The sequence below is a fragment of the Thermobia domestica genome, chromosome 4 (assembly GCF_964235325.1).
Source record: "Thermobia domestica chromosome 4, izTheDome1.hap1.1, whole genome shotgun sequence".
Lineage (NCBI taxonomy): Eukaryota > Metazoa > Arthropoda > Insecta > Zygentoma > Lepismatidae > Thermobia > Thermobia domestica.
In genome coordinates this window covers 305,993,688-306,015,749 of record NC_137457.1, presented here as the reverse complement: position 1 = coordinate 306,015,749, position 22,062 = coordinate 305,993,688, and the positions used below count along the sequence as shown (strand labels likewise).

The 22,062-nt window shown below is 37.2% G+C and overlaps 1 protein-coding gene across 1 annotated transcript in view; it reads left to right on the top strand.

The window, feature by feature from the left end:
- LOC145684277 (uncharacterized) overlaps window positions 1-22,062 on the top strand; it is a 63,368-nt gene that overhangs the window by 23,126 nt on the left and 18,180 nt on the right. The window contains exons 3-5 of the mRNA XM_081756422.1: window positions 7,751-7,959; window positions 10,362-10,565; window positions 14,467-15,695. Coding sequence (XP_081612548.1) covers window positions 7,751-7,959; window positions 10,362-10,565; window positions 14,467-15,695 — 1,642 coding nt within the window. The remainder of the gene's footprint in view (window positions 1-7,750; window positions 7,960-10,361; window positions 10,566-14,466; window positions 15,696-22,062) is intronic.

Below are 22,062 nucleotides of genomic sequence, written 5' to 3'. Positions count from 1 at the left end.
TCTTGACCTGACTACCATAGGTCCCATACTTTTAGAGCTATGGGCCTTTAAACTTTATTTTTCCATGTTTTTGGCAGCCTACAACTCCGAAAGGAAGCATTTGTGCACCCAGGTTGGTCTATACTTTTTGTCTTAACTTGGCGTCAGGAATCACATTCCAAATGTTGCCGATGTTGTTTTGAAACACCCTGTATATATATGCTGCATATATGCATTATATATCAAAAATGGACATCTTGCCAATTATATGCGTAAGCTTTAACTCTGTAGAACAGAAAAAATAAGGAAAGAAAGCAGGATATCATATATCTTTAAAATGCGAATTGGCAAAAATCTGACGTCAAGGTATATGTCTACGAGCATCTAAAGTAAGTGATAATGTAGTCATTATTATGCACTGCTTTTTCAATTTATGATCTTCAGAAGTATGTATCTTGTGACGAATCTAAGAACTTACAGCGTAAAGAAAAAAAAGTGGTGAGAAGCAGCAACCTTGTGGAACTCTTTTAAAATTAACGTGTCTTCAATTTTTTTTACTTTATCCACTGGTTCGTATTTAAGTTTGTTTCAGTAGCCAGTGTTGATTAAATTTTCCTACGATAAATATTAAGACCCAGGAGTTTTTTTTTTTCTTACTTTCAGTTGGGTTTAATGTTCGACATGTGTATCTTACGAGCTGTAATTCGTAATGCAAGCAAAACTGTCGCTCTTCGTATTTCTGTCAGCTACACATCCATTAAGTTAATGACTGTGGTAATCAGTAAAGCTACAAAAAGCTAAAGGAAGGGGAAAAAAACTATACACATCTTTCAAGATAAGAAACTAGAAGGAATCGTTGTATGTAAACTAGAAGGAATCGTTGTATGTAAAGATTTATCTCCTAATTTGTTAACAGGATTAAATTAAAAAGATAACACCAAGGCCTTGCACATTGAGTTAGAGAGAGGGAAAGCTGTTGACGACACGAAGATGTATATTTTGTCCCCACCTACCAAAAACAGCTTTCGCAGGATTAGTGTACACTGTTATTGATTAAGAAGTGGGGAGTAGTAATGAAATACAGAACTTAATGTAGAACAAGATCAACGACTTCCTCTCGACTTCATCGTGTAACCTGATTCATATTTATTTTTTCCTCGCGTATTTACGAGAAGTGATCAAAAATTAAGTTTACAAAGCCTGCAGTGAAACGTATATATACATGGTGGTAGGTAACTCCACCGACGAACTTTGGGAAGTGATTCGTTATATGAAATGAAAGAAAAAAGTTCTTACAAACATAGGTCGAAAAACGTCTCCTTTCAGAGTTATGAACCGCTGAAAATTCGAAAAATCATGTTTCGAAACACCGTGCCTTAGAAACTATAGGACCTATCCCAAGCGGTTTAAGGAATCACACAGGAACTAGTAGTACGCAAACTATCTAAATATCTACGTTTTACCATCCTACGTTATCGGCGAAATGAACGCGCCGTTAGTACTTAAAGGAGTATCCCTATACCTCAATTTCCTTTCTACAGTTCGTTCCACCGATAACGGACTACGGTAGAACATAGATATTTAGATAGAGCGCATACTAGTTACTATGTGATTCCTTAAACCGCTTGGGATAGGTTCTATAGTTTCTAAGGGAGGGCGTTTCGAAACATGATTTTTCGAATTTTCGAAGGTTCATAACTCTGAAAGGAGACGTTTTTCGTCCCATGTTTATTAGAACTTCTTTCTTTCATTTCATATAAGGAATCACCTCTCATATATATATATATATATATATATATATATATATATATATATATATATATATATATATATGTAGATAAATAGATAGATAATATGTAGATAGATAGATATTATTTCAGACAGCCAACATATATTTTTCGATATAGTCTCAATTATCAGTTGAGACACTTGTCACATCGTAGGGTGAGTTTGAAGATTCCCTCCTGGTAAAAATCCTGTCCATGCGTATTTAGCCACGTTGTCACGAAGTGTTTCACCTCCTCGTCTGAAGCGAAGGGACGGCCTCATTCGTGATCCTTTAAATGCCAATTCGGCCATCAGGTGCCGTAATGTGATCCTGCTCTTCTCTTGAGTAAGCTCTTCCTCGCCAACTGTGTTAAAATCTGTTGATGCCATGCAGCGTCGGCCATTGCGCTCCTCGTCGCTAACGTTTCCTCTTATCAGCTGCAAACTTTTCGACACCATTCTGCGACATGCTGACGAGACATTACAGTCTAGCCGTAAACCTCTAGCAGCTGCTAGTGAATTTCAACCGCGGTTACATGTTTCGTTCACAGAAATCGAATAACTGAGCGGATTTCTTCGCGAGACCAATTTTCCAAACAAGTCGCCATTTTTGTTTACATACAACTCGCGCCGTAGGTGGCGGATGGCTCAAACTCTGCACAGTTGCCAATTCCATGCATTAAAATTATCACACACTCCTCATTCCTCTGTAACAGACGAAATTCCAGAAATATCGGCCTTGTAACCCTAGTTTCTGATTTTCCCTCGTAATGTATGTCGTATTTTAAGTACTATTAGAAATGAGGTAGAGGTTGGAGTTCAGTGTCTCTTATGAGCACCGAGGAAGGATTCACACCGACCTGGAAATTCTAAAAAAGTAGGAAGCTAAACTTAATTCGTAAAAAGTCCTGGAAAGGTCAGGGAATTTCATGAAAATCTGAAAAAACTGGAAAAGTCAGGGAATTTTAAGTGCGGAAACACTTGTACTGATATTGTGCAAGTTTCTAGCTTAAGCAGTTTTGCCTTGGCGTTCCTACCAGCCAGGAGAGAGAGAGAGAGAGAGAGAGAGAGAGAGAGAGAGAGAGAGAGAGAGAGAGAGAGAGAGAGATGTCTCTTAATGAAAGGTCTCTTTAATTTGCAATGATGATTCCTTACCTTTCAACGTCTTGCAATACGAAGAAACAAGGGTACTCACCTGAAATTAAGAAAAATAATTGATATTATTATTACATGCATTTTGCATTTTTAACGTCTCTAGTAATAAGCATGTTCAATTATGATTAACTAAAATAACTGACTAGTCACTGGGCTTTCTCGGTTGCGGTTTGAGGCGATGATCTAATCAATTAGTGTGCCTGCTCTGTGTTGACTCACAGGCTTTACTACGGTAGGTATCTTACCATCATTATGACACCACCATCCCTCGTCCAAAGATGGAGTGTACAGTTACTGTGCACTTTACACGCTGAGAAGTCTTTACTTGGTTGGAATGATCCACAGTAAGCTTACTTCTATCGCTCATAGCAGATCTCCCTCCATTTCTAGAATAGTAGACACGAGTGCCGTGCCCATGCTATTCCACTACCATGGCTGTAGCTACTCATACATATTGCGAAGCGACCCATACTACTTATGTGTACTTCTATCATAATTTATTAGATTTAATTATAATTATTTAATTAGTTTGTTTTCATTCTAAGTAAATTTTAATACAATTATTGAAATCTTTAATTCAATCGAGACAAAACTTATTTATGTTGTACATTTTCAGACATCTCAAGTAAGCATATATTTGCTTGTTGTCATTACAAAACCTACCAATAAATGCCAGACTAGTTTCCCTTGCTTCCTGAAATGAATTCCTTTCCGCCTATCCTAGTACTTCCTCGTTCATTGTTCGTAAGAGTCATCGTATTCTGATTAAACAAAACCGTAGACGACACGTTTACAAGGGGTATTCATTATGAAGATTTGATAGAGGTTACATTGAGAAAAGGACACTGTACCAGAGATTGGCATTTTTGCTCGCCCTCACTCACACTCATCCTCAATCGACTTCCTCACCCTCACCCTCAACTGAATCCTTCACACTCACACTCTGCCACCCTCACCCTCAATCGACTCCCTCACACTCACCCTCAGCCAGCCTCACCCTCAGTTGACTTCCTCACACTCACCCTCAGCCACACTCATCTACCAAAATGAGGGTGAGGGCGGCCCTCTTGAGGGCAAAAACGAGTGAAGGTGCCCATCTCTGCACTTTACCATTGGAGACGGTCTAGCTCCACATCTTTTGAGATACCATTCTGCGGGTTCATCACCACAGATACAGTTTGGCAGAACAGCTGATTTATTAAGCAGAAATGGGAAACAATGCTCATCGCAGATTTCATTCAACCTTCCTAGCAGTTTGATAGGATTTTGATTTCAGATGTCAACTAGTTCTAATTTCTCCAGTTACCATCCAGAGAGTGAGACACCGGAAAGATACATTCGTCATTCCAGACGACAAGCATGACGCCAGTCACCCAGGTATCATCATGATAGTGCTTCTTATCCTTTGTACCATAATCTAAACTTTACTCTTTTCACCTCAGCTTTCAAACTAGTCACTTTTTTTTTTTTAGAAAATTGAATCATTTGAATTTTATTTACATTCAAACATAATCTTTAACAGTTCCGTGCAAAACGTCAGTTTTCATCCCCATGTTTTACATCCCTAAGTTTAACGTTTAATAGCTGTAATCTGAACTATTAACTGATGCCCCCCTCCACGGCACAATACCGTTCCCACACCATGCCGCAACTGCTTTCTAATAAAACATTTCCACAGATGAATATGGATTGCGAAAAAAAAAAAAAAAAAAAAGACGTTGTCACTGTTTCACATGCAGTTTCAATGTTGAAAAGTGACATCAAGTTTCTAAGAAAATATTTCACCTCATAGACATCTGTATCCTTTGGCTGATTATGACAAGTGCAAATGCACAAGTTTTGTTCACTTTGTAAGAACTTCATAAAGTAAACAGTGCTAATTATCAAGGACAAAAACTAACAGTCAAGATATTGACATGTAAAGTAAAATACAAGTTGATGTTTATCAACTGTCTAGACAAAGTGCAAATACGTTTATTCAGTGTTTATAGCAGTTTGTTCTTAGTGGCTGACAAATATGTAGAAAATACATTTTATTTAGTTTTACTTTATTTATTTTTAATTAGTTTGGTTTATCAAAACTCAACGCTGTACGTGCGTCTGTCTGTTTGTCCGTCCGTTAGAGACCTGCACGGGCCGAATTTTTCGGCTCGAGCACAATCCAGCCCGAATTTGCCTAGGCCCGGCTCAGCCCGGGCCCGAAAATTTTTGGATATTTTCGGCCCGAGCCCGGCCCAGCCCGATAAATTTTTTAAAATTCTTGGCCCAAACCCGGCCCGGGCCCGATAAATTTTAAAAGTTTCATTTTGTAACATTTTTCATGGGCACACTTCTTCAACGTTTGAGTTTATTCTAATTGTCGTTTAACGAAAGTCAATAATTATTGCAATTAATCGTCCCCACCACGGCCCGACCTGAAGAGAAATCAGTGTCGGCCCGCCCAAGCCCGGCCCAAAGAAATAACAGAGTTGGCCCGCGCAGGTCTCTACCGTCCGTTCGGGAGATCAAAAAAGATCTGAAGAACTATTAGATAGATTATGGCCAAGATGTAGAGGATAGGAACTTAAGAATTGAGTTCGTTAATGAAGGTGATCCTTCTACCGGAAGTGGTATGAAAAATCAACCATTTCCGGTTTTTAACTTCGATTACTAAAGATCAAACATGGTAATAAGATACCGAGAAGCCGTTTCCTGCAAAATTACATTTCATATCCATCCTTAATTCTATACTAAAACCGGAAGTGATGGAAATCCAATATAACTTCCGGTTTTAATATTGATCTACATTAGAAGATAAACGATAAAAGGTAGCGAGCAACTATTCTTGGAATCGATTTAGTGTTTTAAGAACAGATAGTATATTCTCTTTTCAACCTCTATTCAAACCGGAAATGACAGGAATCAACCACTTCCGGTTCTAAACTTAATTCCTATAGAGTAAAAACGGTAATTCTATAGCGAAAGGCTGTTTTCTGCAATCAAGTGTCCTATTAACATATTTTATCTCCATTTTTAATCTCTTTACTAAAGCCGGAGGCGGTGAAAATCTATTACCACTTCCGGTTCCAATATTAATTGAGAAAATATCACGCTATATGTACCAAACTGCTTCACGTGGTGTACACGTGACACTGCTACTTGTTTTTAGCTTTGAGTTATGATAGGAGAGAGGGAATTACAGTGATCGTGTAAAAAAACCTAACTCATGATTTCAAGGAATTTACATGTTTTATGACCTGTAAATATCGAAAAAGTCCGTTCGTCTCAATGTGTGTACTCATTCCTAGGAACTGTATCGTTCAACCTTGTCCGAACCAAATTTTAAATTCTTGTAAGATTCTCTAAGGTTTAGAATTTTGTTCCTAATCCCTTACAACAGTCATTTCCGACTTGCAAACGTGTGACGTAGGAGCACGGATTTGCGATTCGACTGAGAAACGAGTGGAGGAAATGAGGGAGGAATGAAATCAAACAAGAGTTGGTAGTGTAGAAGAATTTGTAGTATAGGAAATAATCATGGATTTTCGCAATATACTTTTTTTACTTGCTGCCTTGACTATCAACGCCATCAGTGTTTATGACCAGTGCTTTCTTTTAACGTCATCGATGTTTTTGTTTGCCTATCACCACTAGCTCTTATCGATGCAATCGATGTTCTTGTTTGCCTATCACCACTAGCTCTTATCGATGCAATAGATGTTCTTGTTTGCCTATCACCACTAGCTCTTATCGATGCAATCGATGTTCTTGTTTGCCTATCACCACTAGCTCTTATCGATGCAATAGATGTTCTTGTTTGCCTATCACCACTAGCTCTTATCGATGCAATAGATGTTCTTGTTTGCCTATCACCACTAGCTCTTATCGATGCAATAGATGTTCTTGTTTGCCTATCACCACTAGCTCTTATCGATGCAATAGATGTTCTTGTTTGCCTATCACCACTAGCTCTTATCGATGCAATAGATGTTCTTGTTTGCCTATCACCACTAGCTCTTATCGATGCAATAGATGTTCTTGTTTGCCTATCACCACTAGCTCTTATCGATGCAATAGATGTTCTTGTTTGCCTATCACCACTAGCTCTTATCGATGCAATAGATGTTCTTGTTTGCCTATCACCACTAGCTCTTATCGATGCAATCGATGTTCTTGTTTGCCTATCACTACTGGCTTTTTATTAACGCCATCAATGCTTTTAATTGCTTATGACCACTGGATTTATCAATGCCATCAATTTTCTTGTTTGCCTATCACCACTTGCTTTTATCGATGTCAACGACGTTCTTGTTTACCTATCGCTACTCGCTTTTATCAACGACATCAGTGCTCTTAATTACTTGTGATCACTGGCTTTCATCAACGCCATCGATATTTCTTGTTTTCCTATCATCACTAGCTTTTATCGACGCCATCGATGTTCTCGTTTATAGATATATATTCCTATTACGAGATAATAGGGACGACATCTTATGAAGAAATTACAGAGATGGCTTCCTATTGAGAAATTATACGAACGGATCCTTGTTAAGAGATTACAGGGAGACCTTCCTGTCAAGAGATTACAAGAACGTCTTCGTATTAAGGGATTACATGGAAAGCTCATTAAGAGATTATAAAAAAATGTTACATTCAATTACCTGCATTCGTAACTTAGAATTTTGCAATCAAACATATAAGACATGAAAAAAATATTAAGATTGAGGTTCTATCGTAGATGCACCTAATATGATTTGACCTATTTTCATAGGACTTTGACAACTGATAAAACGAATTTTCCTCTAATTTCATTATCATATGAATACAATAAATTACAACAATGTTATTTTATGTTATTTTCTCCAATTAGCTGTCGATCCTCTTGCTGGCCCAGTGAAAGAAGAATCGGCTGAAAGTAAATTTGCAAGCATTTTGAAGAACAATGCTGATATCGGATTGAGCCCAGAGGATGTACACGTTCATCAACAATGTAGTGATGAAACAGACAGTTTGAATGATGTAGCCATCTCCTTGCCAGTCATGAAGTCTCACGAAGAAAATCATAACAGTTCTGAAAGGGTACGTACATGTTTCATTTGTTCCTTTGTGAATGGAAATCTAAGGCTATTAGAATGGATATGTATCCCTTTTGTGTATTTTTGTGTATGTATGAAAAAGTGATGGCTCTCAGAAAATTATGTATCTTTCTTGTATATTCTGCTTATTTCTTTGTGTACGGAAATGTGAGGCTACTATAACCGCCACCAGGTTATAGTATAGAAGTATTTTTTTCTGGACACTCTGTATATTTCGTAAAGACAGTGTTATTTTTTTTCGATTTATACTTTATTCTCTGACGCAAATAAGTTCTTTCTTCGGTGGAATTGCTTCCTTCCTACGCAACTGGACAAAGAAGTCTTTCATTGTTTTTTTCATATATATATATTTAAAACATTGCTTTTCTAGTGAGAACATTTCTGTAAGCGACGAAGCTTTTCAGTGTTTCTCTCCGACTTATTAATATGCACAGTATATATTCTACAGTTATTTGGAACTGAATTAAGTGCTTTCTTTAATCGTTTATGGAAATACTGCAATTTGGAAAACATCAGGTGCAGAAGCGACTGAATGGCACCAGCCACATCGCTTTAGCAGTTCGTTATCTGTACTTTAACGCCCGGGTTATCGTAATGTCTGGTGTGTCGTGGCCAGTGGACTAAAATTAACATCAATTCTTTTCCATATTATGTTTGCATGCATCTACAGGTGATTTAAGCTGGGTGTTTTTGAGAATGAACTGCCAACATTGACGATTGCACCAACGCAGTTCGTATCTCGAACCTTTTGGTTCGGGGAGTGCGACTCCAGGCAGCAACCACGCACGTCGCGTCAAGCATTAAGTATAATATTGTGCTAAGGGGCATAAGCTATTAGCCGGTGAAGGACGTTTTCTTACGGCTAGCCCCAATCATCAATAAGTCCCAGGTTCATAGACCTAGTGCGTGAAGTTCTAAACGCGCCCTCCAACATTAGTATTCCACTTTGGAGACTGTGTTATTTTACCGAAGACTCGTGTCGACTCTTCAGGACTGTTTGGAGCGGCAACCATATTACTACGTGGGATTATCCCGGCGACACTTCCCCAGTGCTAATCCCCCAAGTGCATCAATGGTGTGAGAAAAGCATTTATAGTGAAATCTCAATTATAATCTTCTGTATATATATCAAAGTGATAAAGGGATACAGTATAGTGAAAAGTAAAGTGTGATTTTAATAGAGCAAATAATTGTACATAATCAGTGTTAAATGTTGTGATCGTTTCTCTTCGTTATTTTTCTTTTTAATAGTATTCTAATAAATAGGTATAGTGTCATTTAATCCAGTGTGTTTTCGTTGTGTGTGTGAGTGATGTTTGTGTGCGTTATGGTCTGGATGACATTCTGATCGTCCGTGAGGTTTTCGAGACGAGACATCCAAACCTCTCGGCGCCTAGTGCTCATCTCATCATCGAGACCGACGAGCAATTTGGGAACAATTTTGTAATCCCTCCTTGGAGAAGTCCTTCAACGTCCTACCCAAGTAAGTCCAGGTCTCAGGAGAATACTCACTGGCAGGACCTCGGAGGACAACGGAGGACAGACTACGACCAGGCGATTACAAATAAATGGTACCCGAACAGTGACCCGGCACACTTGACGGTTACAAATAAATGACGCCCGAACTACCGACCCGAATCGAGACCGTTGGTGCTCGAATACTTATAAGATCAATATTTTAATACATCATTTCTTTTCCAGCTTAGAACCAGTAATCTGAAAAAAAAAATCTCTTTCAGGTAATTTTAATCATAGGTTTTTGTGATAGTTTATTTTATTCTAACCATACGTTTTAAGTTTATTCTTGTCCAAGATGGCACATCAGGAAGAAGAAATGGTAACCACAGGAAAAAAGAAAACAAACAATAGGCAACTTTCATTTTATTTTCAGCTACCAACGAAAAAAAAGGAAGAGAACTACGCATTTCTTTTAATCTTCCTTTCAACTGTTAGGTGATAAACATGTTTTCATTTTTCTTTCTTCCTGCTTTTAGCTTGTAACTGTTCAACGAAGAGCAGCTATCACGTTTTTCTTTCTTTTTGTTTTGATAAGCAGATTTTTTTCTAGGATAGAGAAATATGGACAAAATGCTGAGCTAGTTAAGATTCAAATTTGAAGATGATGCACTACAACTAAATGGATCCCATTTTCGTGCTTTGTGGAAAACAAAAACGCGTGATACGGAGTTTTGAAGGTCATTTTCAGAATCTGTGGGGAAAAAATTCATTCCAATAGATATACTTTTTTATTTCAAAACAACAAAACCTTGCATATTAGTGATATCAAAAGAGAAACTTTTTTTTCGCGAATTGGGAAACTTTAAGTAGTTTAATTTTAGTATGTCTTCAAATTGAAATGTATAGCGTAGTTGTGATTTGTTTCAGATACCTTTACCAAAACTTAGTGAGACGGTACGAAAGGAACTGGAGAAGGGCAACGTCCATGTGTTCAGTGCTGCAGTTGAAGAAGCTGCACATTTCTATGTTGGACAACTGAACCATAGGGGACAGTATCAAGCGGTAGGAATTAGAATGGTTAGTGCTTTCCCTGTGTTAGGAAGAATGAATGTCAACGGGAAGAAGCCATGGGTAAGTTGTATAGCTTAATTACCTATTTTTTAGTCTTCCTACGTATGTTTCTTTATATATGCTCTGACGACATACACTAAACGATCGAAAATTATATACAGGATGGTCCATAATTATGATGATTCAAAGACTCCGCTAAAGAATCTAGCAACATAATTTGAACAAAAAATTGAAAATAAACACATTCCTCTCATACCTTTCCTCACACGAATTTTAATATGTTTTCCAGCCTGAAGACAAAAAGCAATGTTGTCACAAGTAGCTTGACAGACCCGTACTGGTATTCTGTAGAACTCTTCTGTGATAGCTTCCCGTACTTCGACCAAATTGCATATGTGATGTTGATACACTTAGACCTTTAAAACACCCTGTAAGAAAAAGTCACGTGGCGAGAAAAAGGGAGATCTAGCTCTCTACTCCACGGACCCACGTCGACCGACCTAGCGGTCTGGGAATGTTTCGTTCAACCAGTTCATCCTGTCTGCCATACACTAACGGTTCTAAGTCCAGTGACCGTTATAGCACTCTCAGGCTACACAGTGTTGCCATAGTGATTTTTTTTGTCTAGAATTACAAATACTATAGTCAGTCAAACATCATGTACATAATTATGGGCTAATACTCATTATTATAGATATCTTTCCATTATTGGCAGTCACTTGCCCTGACAAGTCTCCAAAAACCACAGTCGTCATCTAATCTCTTTGTCTTAACGTAGGAATTTTCTGTTTTAAAACCACCCATCAACTATATTCTCTTTCACGCCATCCCCCTTTTTCCTGCCTCCATACCCTCTAACGTATGTCTCATAAATAAAATTTCTTCCCAGCCAATGTCTTAACTAGTTTTTCTTCCTCATTTCAATTTATTAGTATAAATACTTTCCTACTTACGTTGATAATGATGCAGCCCGTAAGTTTTCCTACTAATACGCCCCTTCCCCCCCAAAAAAAAACACTATCTCCAATTTCCTCTGCCCATGTAGTCTTTGTTTAAAATATTTTTTGTAACAAAACATTTTTTTTTTTAAAAAAAAGTGAAAATATTTGTTAGCTGTGTAAAATATTGTTTCAAGAAATTTCTTTCTTTCTTTCTTTCTGTCTGTCTTTGACTTCATCATAAATTTTAATAATGCGTTTCGCGCTATGGCCTCCCTACTTGCCTTATACTCACCTCTGGAAACTTTACAATTTTTTTTTTAAATTCCAACACCATTTTGAAATGTTTTGCATACAGAGACAGTGATCAAATATTTGCTTTTTAAAAAAATCAAATAAATTCATTCCTACACATGACGAAGAGTCAAAATCTTGTCTCTCCCTTTTGCTGGTCGATTGTTTTATCACTGAGCTGCGATTGACAGGGAATTTGTTTTTGTGCATAATACTTATTCTTCGATTCTCAACTTATTTCATTATTTGCGGGTATCATTTATAATCAATTAGTCAGTTCCAATTGACCGATGTAAGTACGACGTTGAAACACATCTCCTGTCACGGAGAAAGCACCCAGAAAATTAGTAAGAGCCAAGGACTGGAAAGGGCGGGGCAACTGATAAGCGTTAAGAAGGGTTGGCAGTATATAAGTGGCATACCGGTACCTGCAAAACCTTATCTCTTGCCATGGTAATCCTTTTGTGCCTGTCAACACTGCTTTGACAACGTTATACTGCTCCCAATATTGCTTATTGTGCTTATCGAGAGCGGAAGAAGCAGACTCTTGACGTTACAGAGCATAAACTTGCAAATGCTTGGCATACACGGTGTACATTATAAACTGATCATGTAGATTGTTTAAGCAAAGGATTTTTGTTTAAAACAGGTTGACTGCCATGAGCATCATATGTGGTGCTCACCTTATTTCTCTGTGGGGTCATGGGGGGCGCGGTGGCTCAGTGGTAGAGCGTTCACCTCTGGTGCTTCGGGTCCCGGGTTCGATCCCAGCCCCCGCCAAGTGAACTTTGTGGTGGACAAACACCGTGCTCGTGGGTTTTCTCGGGGTTCTCCCGTTTCCTCCCACTTTCTTCATTCCACCATTTCACTCATCTCTCATCATCACCGTCTCCTTTAGCCTATCCGGCATAACCGTGGGACGTAAAACTTAAAGATTTCATTTCATTTTCTCTGTGGGGTCATGAGCACCATATATGATGCTCATGCTTGATATCACAAATTATTAAAATATCCAAGTTCTTAACCATCATATATGATGCTCATTGTCACAAATTACTGAGATCGTGAGCATCACATGTGGTGCTCGGCTCCCATTGGTACATTTTCGGGAGAAACAAAATATCGCGACAAAAATGTGATATAACTATCCATAATCGAGCGAAAAGGTCAGAAGAAATTTATGGCCTCCTGGGACCAGTACCCTCAAATCACCTTGGTAGTCAACCTGTTGAAATACAAAATAAAATTTAATTCCACACGGAATAATGGAGATGGAACTGTTGTCAGAAGCTCTCCGTCGATGGCAAAACAATATTAGCGTATATATCGGGTGTTCTAAAACTGGCGCTCATGGACAACAGAGTCAAAATAAAGCAAAAATGTTATATAGTGGTAAACCCTCCGTTGTCTCCTTCAGCCGCTACGAGGAATCAAAACTTTCAGCATGTGGCAACGTCGTAGATTAACGTGGAACCATTAGCATTACTCTACGAATCCATCAAGCAGTTACATCGATTGTTACGGTAATAAGTGGTGCTAGTGTTAATGTCTATCCACTTTAACTGCTACTTCGAAAGAATCGATTTAACTATTTCATGGATTGGTAGATCTACTCCATGGCTCTTTATCCGCGACGTTGCCACATAGTGCAATTAGTGTCACTAGACGAGAACCCGAAAGGTATATAAGTATATATTTTTTTCGCTTTGACTTGTACAATAGTGGCTCTGTAGTTATTGGGTGCCATTTTTTGAACATACGATATACAAAATCCATTGTGCAACTGGTAGTTCAGTGTGGGTTGCGACAGAAGGTCTAAACTCTATTAAACTTCCTTGCACAAATCCTGAAGTGAAAAAGTCCTGAAAATGATTAACATGAAGTCCTTAAAATGATTAACGTGCATACGTCCTAAAAATAACATACAACATTTCTTAAAATGATTCACATCCAGAAGTTCTTAAAATGATTAACATGCAGACGTCTTTAAAATGACTTACATCCAGAAGTCCTTAAAAGGATTATCATGCAGACGTCTTTAAAATTATTCACATCCAGAAGCCTAAAAATGATCAACATGCAGACGTCTTTAAAATTATTCACATCCAGAAGTCCTTAAAATGATCATCATGCAGACGTCTTTAAAATGATTCACATTTAGAAGTCCTAAAAATGATCAACACACACAAGTCCTTAAAATTATTCACATCCAGAAGTCCTTAAAATGATTTAACATGCAGACGTCTTTAAAATTATTCACATCCATAAGTCATAAAAATGTTTAACATGCAGAAGTCCTAAAAATGACTAACATGCAGCCGTCTTTAAGATGATTCACATCCAAAAGTCCTAAAAATGATCAATAAACAGAAGTTCTTTAAAATGATTCACATCCAGAAGTCCTTAAAATGATTAACACGCAGCCGTCTTTAAAATTATTCACGTCCAGAAGTCCTTAAAATGATCAATAAACAAAGTCCTTACAATGATTCACATTCAGAAGTTTTAAAATTGACTAACAGAAAAGTACAAGTGTGGACGACTGTGTTCATATTTTTAGGACTAATAATCGTTAAGCGCTCAGTGCTGGGGCAATCGACCAGGCAAATCGGTAATCGGGATTAATATCTTACAAATTCAATAGTCATTATTAAAATAATATTTTTAAGTATCTTTTTATTTTTTTCTTCTAATCCATTTCTCTCTGTATTCTAACAAAAACATTTTAGCGGACATTCACAAAGGCTCTGAGTTGTAGAATTCGAAGATTAAGATCGCAAAGGAAGAAAAAACCTGAACATGTAAGCTATGACAAGTCTAGCTTAAGACGACTGAATCCTCTAGCACTTTGGAAGACGGGTCGTAAGAGATTGCCATTCGAACCAATGATTTCAAATGCATACGACTTAAGATCATCACGTGCTCCAGTCGATGAAGAGAAATCGGAAATGCTCCCAAGTACTGTTATTAAATCAGAACAAAACTCAGGAAACAGGTTAAATGCTTCTGTTCAAACTAGTTCAGGGCAATCCCTCACTATTACTACTGAAGATCAACCAAATAAGATAACTGATTCTGTCCTATTACAAGATGCAACTCTACCAAAAATGTTGGGAAATATTAAACGAGAGAAGCTTAATTTAAACGCTGCCGCTCAAGCAAGTTCTGACAAAACAACAACCGTTAATGCTGCAGGCCATACTGATGTGGCACCTGATGCTGTAGTATCACAAAGCACAAAATTATTCATAACACAACCATTCACAGGACGCAAAAATGAAATAACAGAGTCCGAAGATTGTAGATCACAGTTATGTGAAGATTTAGGTCATAAACCAAAACAATCTAATAACCCTGCTGGTACGAAATTAAACAATTTTGTAATTGAGAAGCAGCAGCATCAAGCTAGAGTCGAAGATGACCCGACAATGGAAAGTTCAAGTTCTGAGCAGAAGAGAAGGAAGCGTACCGAGTTCTTGTATCATGCAAATGAATCAACGAGCGAAAATTCGCTAATAATAAGTCCTGTAAAAGAACGAAGACGTACCAGAATGTTTGATAGAATAATGAGTGAAATTAATTCTACAAATGACTTCAGTAGTAGTATTCCAGGTGAAAATCGAAGATCTAGAAGAATACGGAACAAAGAATCGACCTTCGTTCCAGTTCAAAACAATAGGACTGAGGCAATAAAATCAGACATACTGGAAGCAGGTGAATCGTTTTCAGAAAATGTGGGCTTTGATCCAGCGAAAAATTCTGGAAAGAATGCTCTGACAAATGAGTTTCTAACTCGGAGGCGTTCTCTTCGAAGTTCTTCGTATCCTTTTCCAGCTACGGAGCAAAATCAGAAGAAAGATACGGCAAAGGAGACATTAGATGAAAGGCAAGCCTTAACGACAAGTCCAATTTTCATCTATGAAGAGAAACGACGAACCGGGAGAAGGACAATGATGAGGTAAGAAATATTTCATATTTTCAATTTATTTAAGGTTGGTGTAAACAAGCAAGTTTTGCAGATAGATGTCACTACAGTCTTTGTATCTCTCTCATATATTCTTTTACCTTTAACGAATATTGACAATTTCTCTTACGAATTTCAATATAGAGATTTAAAATTTTTGAGAAGAAACTTCATAATCTATCGAAGGCAACAATCCGTGCCGATTTTTATTTAGAATTTTCATTATTGTTGAAACAGTTGCATTCTTAAAAGGTTTGGATATCCATTTCAACAATCAAGCCATTTCAACAATGAAGAAAATTCTAAATAAAAAAAATCGGCACGGATTGTTGCCTTTAACGTGATATGAAGTTCCTTCTCTAAAAATTTGAAGTCTGTAGATTGAAATTTGTAAGAAAAATTGTAAATTTTCGCGAAAAGTAAAAAAAAAAAAAAAACAAAACAAAAAAAAAACATGACAGAGAGAGTCATAGATTGTAGTGTCATCTATTGGCAAAACTTGTCCCTTTAAATCAACTTTAAAGTTTGTCACTGAACTGGAAAATCAGGGAATTTTGAAGCTGATCTTTAAAAATTATTTAAACGTATTTTTATCTTAGTAGTGTGATTAGCATGTCAGTTCCCATTATATGTCTAATAAATCAATCAAGTAGCATGTTTAGGCAAACATTTTCAAGTGTTTAGCCTGCGTTTGAAATATCGTATTCACTCGAACATAAGCGCTCCTTTTTATTTTTAATATGTTTGGCCTTCTTGTGAGGTGCTTTTAATCTCATGGTTGCTATTCAATTGTGTGTGTTTTTAAGGTTGCTTTATTGTTGCTGTTTTAGCTTTATTTTTACAATGTACACTCATGTCCAAAATGATTGTCGCATGTCTATAAATATGTTGTTGTAGGAATATAATTTGATAACGATTTCGCCCGGTATTTCTTATAATGTTAGTATGTGTATAATTGGCAAAGACATGTATCTGGTAAATTTCATGTCAAAAAAGCAGTAAATAAGGAAAATATAACGAAAGAACTTTCTTCTTGACCACTTAGCAACATTTGGTTTTACTCATTCTATTTTTCGTATTTATAATTCTTTTCCTATGAATTTTACCACAAATATACATTTCCTGATTATACACATAGTAACAATATTAAATGTACTCTGCAAAATCATTATCAAATCATATTTCCACAGCAAGACAGTTATAGATATGCGACAATCATTTTGGACATGACTGTACAATTCAAGTATTTCCCCGACCAACGCTGTATGGCACATTTGTATTAAATTACCAGTGGAATCACGGTTTACAGAACTGAAATGTGCCATACAACATTAATTGGAGGAATGCTTCAATCATAAGTGTACAATGATTTGGGAATGTTGGTAACAAGTGACTAGATTTATTGTAATATAATCGTTAATTAGAAAATACCGACACTTCTTAAACATCTCAAACCGCTTTCGCTCTTGCTATATTCACCATCGCATCAAAGACGCACACATTCAATTCTCTGAGCTTCTCGAACAGACTCCAGCATTACCACGTTACGCTTATTCGCCAGTCGACCATCTTCTTGCAAATTATGCATGTGAACAGGCCACAGATTTCCACCCTCATCGTCGCACTTATAGTCGTCATCCATACATCTATGGAATGACTTCATTACTGCACTCCGTTTTCATTAACAGGGCTCCAAATGTTTACATCCACTCTGAGTAGCCCCAGAGCAGAAGATAACACCCTTGTTTTACAAAAAAAAATCTCTTTGTGTTTTGTTCATTGCACCTCACTTCATCATTTACCTCATGTGCTCTCTCATAACGTTATTATGTCTGAATAACAAGCACGAATGAATAAATAAGTATAACAAATCTTGTACCCATCTCAAATTCCTTACTTACTGTTAATTCGATGCCACTAGCCCAAGAGAAGGTGTTACCTTCTGCGGCCTGCCCATCTGAAGATGGAAATGAAATTGCACATTTAAAAACATACAGCCATTGTTTGATTTTTCTGTGTCAAAATACCGTAAGAATAGAGAAGGAAAGTGAGTTGAAAATGTTGATACCGTCAAGTTCTAATTTTTTTAGTTCATAACACTACATGTATAAGTGCGAGCTTTATTTATTTATTTATTTACTTAACAATCACCAGATACAGCTCAGAGGCCTTTTTTTTTTAATACTGGATATCTAACAATAACAACACCAATGGTAAGGATTTGGGAAGGTATCAGCGAGGGCCTGTTTTGTAGGCACCATCCCAGTATTTGCCTGGTAGAACTGAAGAAAACCCTTAAAAAACCGTCAGGATGGTCTGCAGCAGGAATCGAACCCACAACCTCCCGAATGCGAAATCAACGCTCTACCACTTGAGCTAAAGTAAAATGTAACTCTCTGGGGGTCGTATAGGGGTGCTTATATCCGCAAATTATACGAATTCTCAAAATGGACATTATTTTCTTTATGAAGGTGCTCATATTGAAGTAAATACGGAATCGCGGAGGTACTTGGAATAAAGAAGTACATAATCCCAAAATATAAAACCAAAAACAGCGCTGATAGGAAGCGACGTGTAGCAACCAATCACAGAACTCATACCGGCCATAGCCCGCTGTAGTCTCATATGAAATGAAATTTGTAGTTTTACGTTGCTGTATGTGCTTTAGACTAAAGAAGACAGACGGTGAATGAAAATGAATTAGTGGAGTAAAAATACGGGAAGAAACAGGGCAACCCCCCCCCGAATACAAACATTTATGTTGTCAACCCCAAACTGTGATTTCGGATCGAACTTCGTATCCCTCACCCATGGCCGCCTGAAGGGAGAAGGGAGGCCCGGCCTCCCTGGCTCACGAAAATGTATATAAGAACAACTTACATTTCTTAAGATTTTCTTAATACAAATACAAAATACGAAAAGAAATATAGCAACCAGTATATATACGAAACGTAATATATGATGCCCCCCTAAAAATTTTTCTTCGAGTACCCATGCTCACACCTGAGATGAAGTTGTCCACTGATCCCTCTACTCCCTTGTTGTTTCACGGAGTTTCCTGTTTTGATAATATTTTTATAGGGTACCTATCCTCACCGAGAATAAGCCATGGATTTCTTACACTATGAAAAAAAAACGAAAAAAAAAAGAATTTTGTTACCAAACCTTGAAAAATCTAGAAAATGTTTACAAATTATTAGAAAAATAAACTTATAAAAAGAAAATAAAAGTCGGAAAAGAAATTCTAAATTTTAAAATGTTTTTCCCATTTCTTGCATGTACAGTTGACATCAGGAGGCTCAACGAGGACAACTTTAATTATTCTACTGCAACGTACCGACTGCCAGACGGTTTTTATTATCATTGTGCAGTCAGTGAAAGTTACTTTTAAAATAAGCTTTTTGAGCGTCAAATCGAACATTTTTTGGACCGTAAAAAGCCGTGAATTCGATTGTTTAGTTTGAGTGAGACCGCTGGTTTTGTTAAACTTTGAATTGTAGCTGTTAAAATAAGAAATTCTACAAAATTCAGTGGGATCTGATCGCCTAGGTACACTAATGAAGCCCCTATCTTTATGTCCTTCAATTGACTATTTTTTAAAAAAAATCTTTGAAAGGAAATATCTCAGTTTAACGCAGAGCGTGCCATGGAAAATTAGCGCCCGGGGCGAGAGTATACGACGGCACCCCCATACATATATTCCAAGCATTTTTTCTATCTTTTCTCCTTTTCTCTCTCTCGAATTTTTCGCCCCCTTTACTTCGGCGCCCGGGGCTGTCGCCCCACTCGTCCCCCCACGGCACGGCCCTGGTTTAACGTTCCACGATTATGTCCTCTAGGCTAAGGGAGACTACGATTAAAGCAAATGAATGATGATAGAACAGTTAATGGAATGAGAATGTGGGAGGATATGGGAGAACTCCGAAAAAACCCACGGACACGATGTTGTCAACCACAAATTTAGTTAATCGGAGGTCGTACCAGGGACCGCACGCACAGGAACTAAGTGCTCTACCACGGATTACCGTGCAAAACAAAAGTAATACATCATTTCAAAAAAAACCTTCTTTTTAAAGACTAATGAGTACATATTTTCAGAACTTTTAACTTACTAAGTATATTAATGTTAGCATATGTTGTAAAAAAAATATGTATTATGGAGTGTTATCAATTCTTAAATATAATGCTCATTTACATTATAAATTCCACAAAGTTGTTATTAAATAATTATAAATTCTGTTAGTGAAACATGTCCGTATATAGTCATATACATTACATTAATAGAGTTCATGTAATTATTTTTTTTAAATAAATTATTTAGAAAGATTATAAATCGCTTAAGCATTACATTTAAAAAATCCGTTACCCTTTTAACACTTACAGAATAATTTATGAGAATGATCTTCCGGTGGGTCGAAGGATTGAAAGCTTTCATGTTTTGTGACCATGATATTGAATACTTCTATGATGCTCAATTTTTGTTCTTTTTACGTAGAATTAGAGTTAATGGTTCATATCTCTTTTTTATTTTTTTAAAAAAACCCTATCATTGGATACTTTTGTATAGTCAAGATCATAGGCTTTTTGGAGTGGGGTTCATACTTTGAATATTATATACAGGGTGTTTCAACAACACCGACAACGTTTTGGAGCTGACTCTTGACACCCAAGATAAGACAAAAAGTATAGACCATCCTGGATGTACAAATGCTTCCTTTTGGAGTTATACGCTCCCGAAAATATTGAAAAAAATGAACTTTAAAGGTCCATAGCTCCAAAACTATGGGACCTACCGTAGACGAGTCCAGACTTAACTTTGGAACTAATATGTGCGCTATCCAAAAATACATTTTTGAGAATTCTGCGGTACTTCCGCAACAATTTTTATAGAAGGGGGTTGGCTACCGGCATATAAGTTAATTTGAGGTACTCTCCAACTACCTCTATAAAAATTGTTGCGGGAGTATCGTAAGATTCTGAAACATGGATATTTGGATAGTGCAGATACTAGTTTCTAAGTGAAGTCTTGATCCGACTACGGTAGGTCCCATAGTTTTGGAGCTATGGGCCTTTAAAGATTTTTTTTTTTTAATATTTACGGCAGCCTATAACTCCGAAATGACGGATTTCTGTACCCAGGTTGGTCTATACTTTTTGTCTTACTTTGGTGTCAGGAATCATCTGCCAAATGTTGTCGGTGTTGTTTTGAAACACCCTGTATATGGTTTCCTCCGTCCCAATTCAAAATAAGGAAATAATTGGATTGTTATTGTACGAAAAAATCGCTCTTACAAATGACGAAAAGAAATAAGATGAATCACAATTAAATGACGTTAGAACATCCCAAACTATTAATTGCTATAAATGCTGTATTAATTGTTGCTTCTGATACGAAAAAAACAAGAACCACTTGGAGTAACAGTCCTTTTTGTTGACCTGAGCCACTCCAACGCCATCTTTTAGAGATCGGCTGAACTAGTGGTTAGCGCGCTACGTCGTCCTGTTTCTAACAGGCGTATAGGGAGCTTTTTTAGATCTAGTAGTCGTCATGACTTTTATTCACGTAAGCTTCCCAGTTTGCTTCACGACGCTGGGTGGACGCCGAAAATTTAGAAGCACCGGCCGGGAATCGAAGCCGGGACCACGCGGACGTCTCTAATCACTAGGCTACGATGTGACTATTACTTCTGATACGCGGTTAAAGTAAATGTCCACTATTCGCACACTTTCCAAAGTATACTTTGTATAATTATAGAAAGTCTTATAGAACGGCAAACTTTCCAAACTATACTTTGTATAATTATAGAAAGTCTTATAGAACGGCACACTTTCCAAAGTATACTTTGTATAATTATAGACAGTCTTATAGGACGGCACACTCTCCAAAGTATACTTTGTATAATTATAGAAAGTCTTATAGAACAGCACACTTTCCAAAAGTATACTTTGTATAATTATAGAAAGTCTTATAGAACGGCACACTTTCCAAAGTATACTTTGTATAATTATAGAAAGTCTTATAGAACGGCACACTTTCCAAAGTATACTTTGTATAATTATAGAAAGTCTTATAGAACGCCTATGTCCGTTCCTCCATCTGTTGACAGGCGTCAGAACAAAAACATTAAGTGACAGCGAGACATTTTTTAAAAAATAGATTCTAACTAATTAACTTTGTAGCCTATGGAACCCAAAGGTCCAATGCCGCGTTCATAAAAGCTCTCCATTGGACTTCTGTTCTTAGCTAACTGGATCCAATTTCTACTTTGTATTACTATTTCTTCGAGACCCATCTTAATATTGTCCTCCTCTCTCTGCCTAGGTCTTTCTAATGATCGTTTTCCAATTGGATTTGCAATTA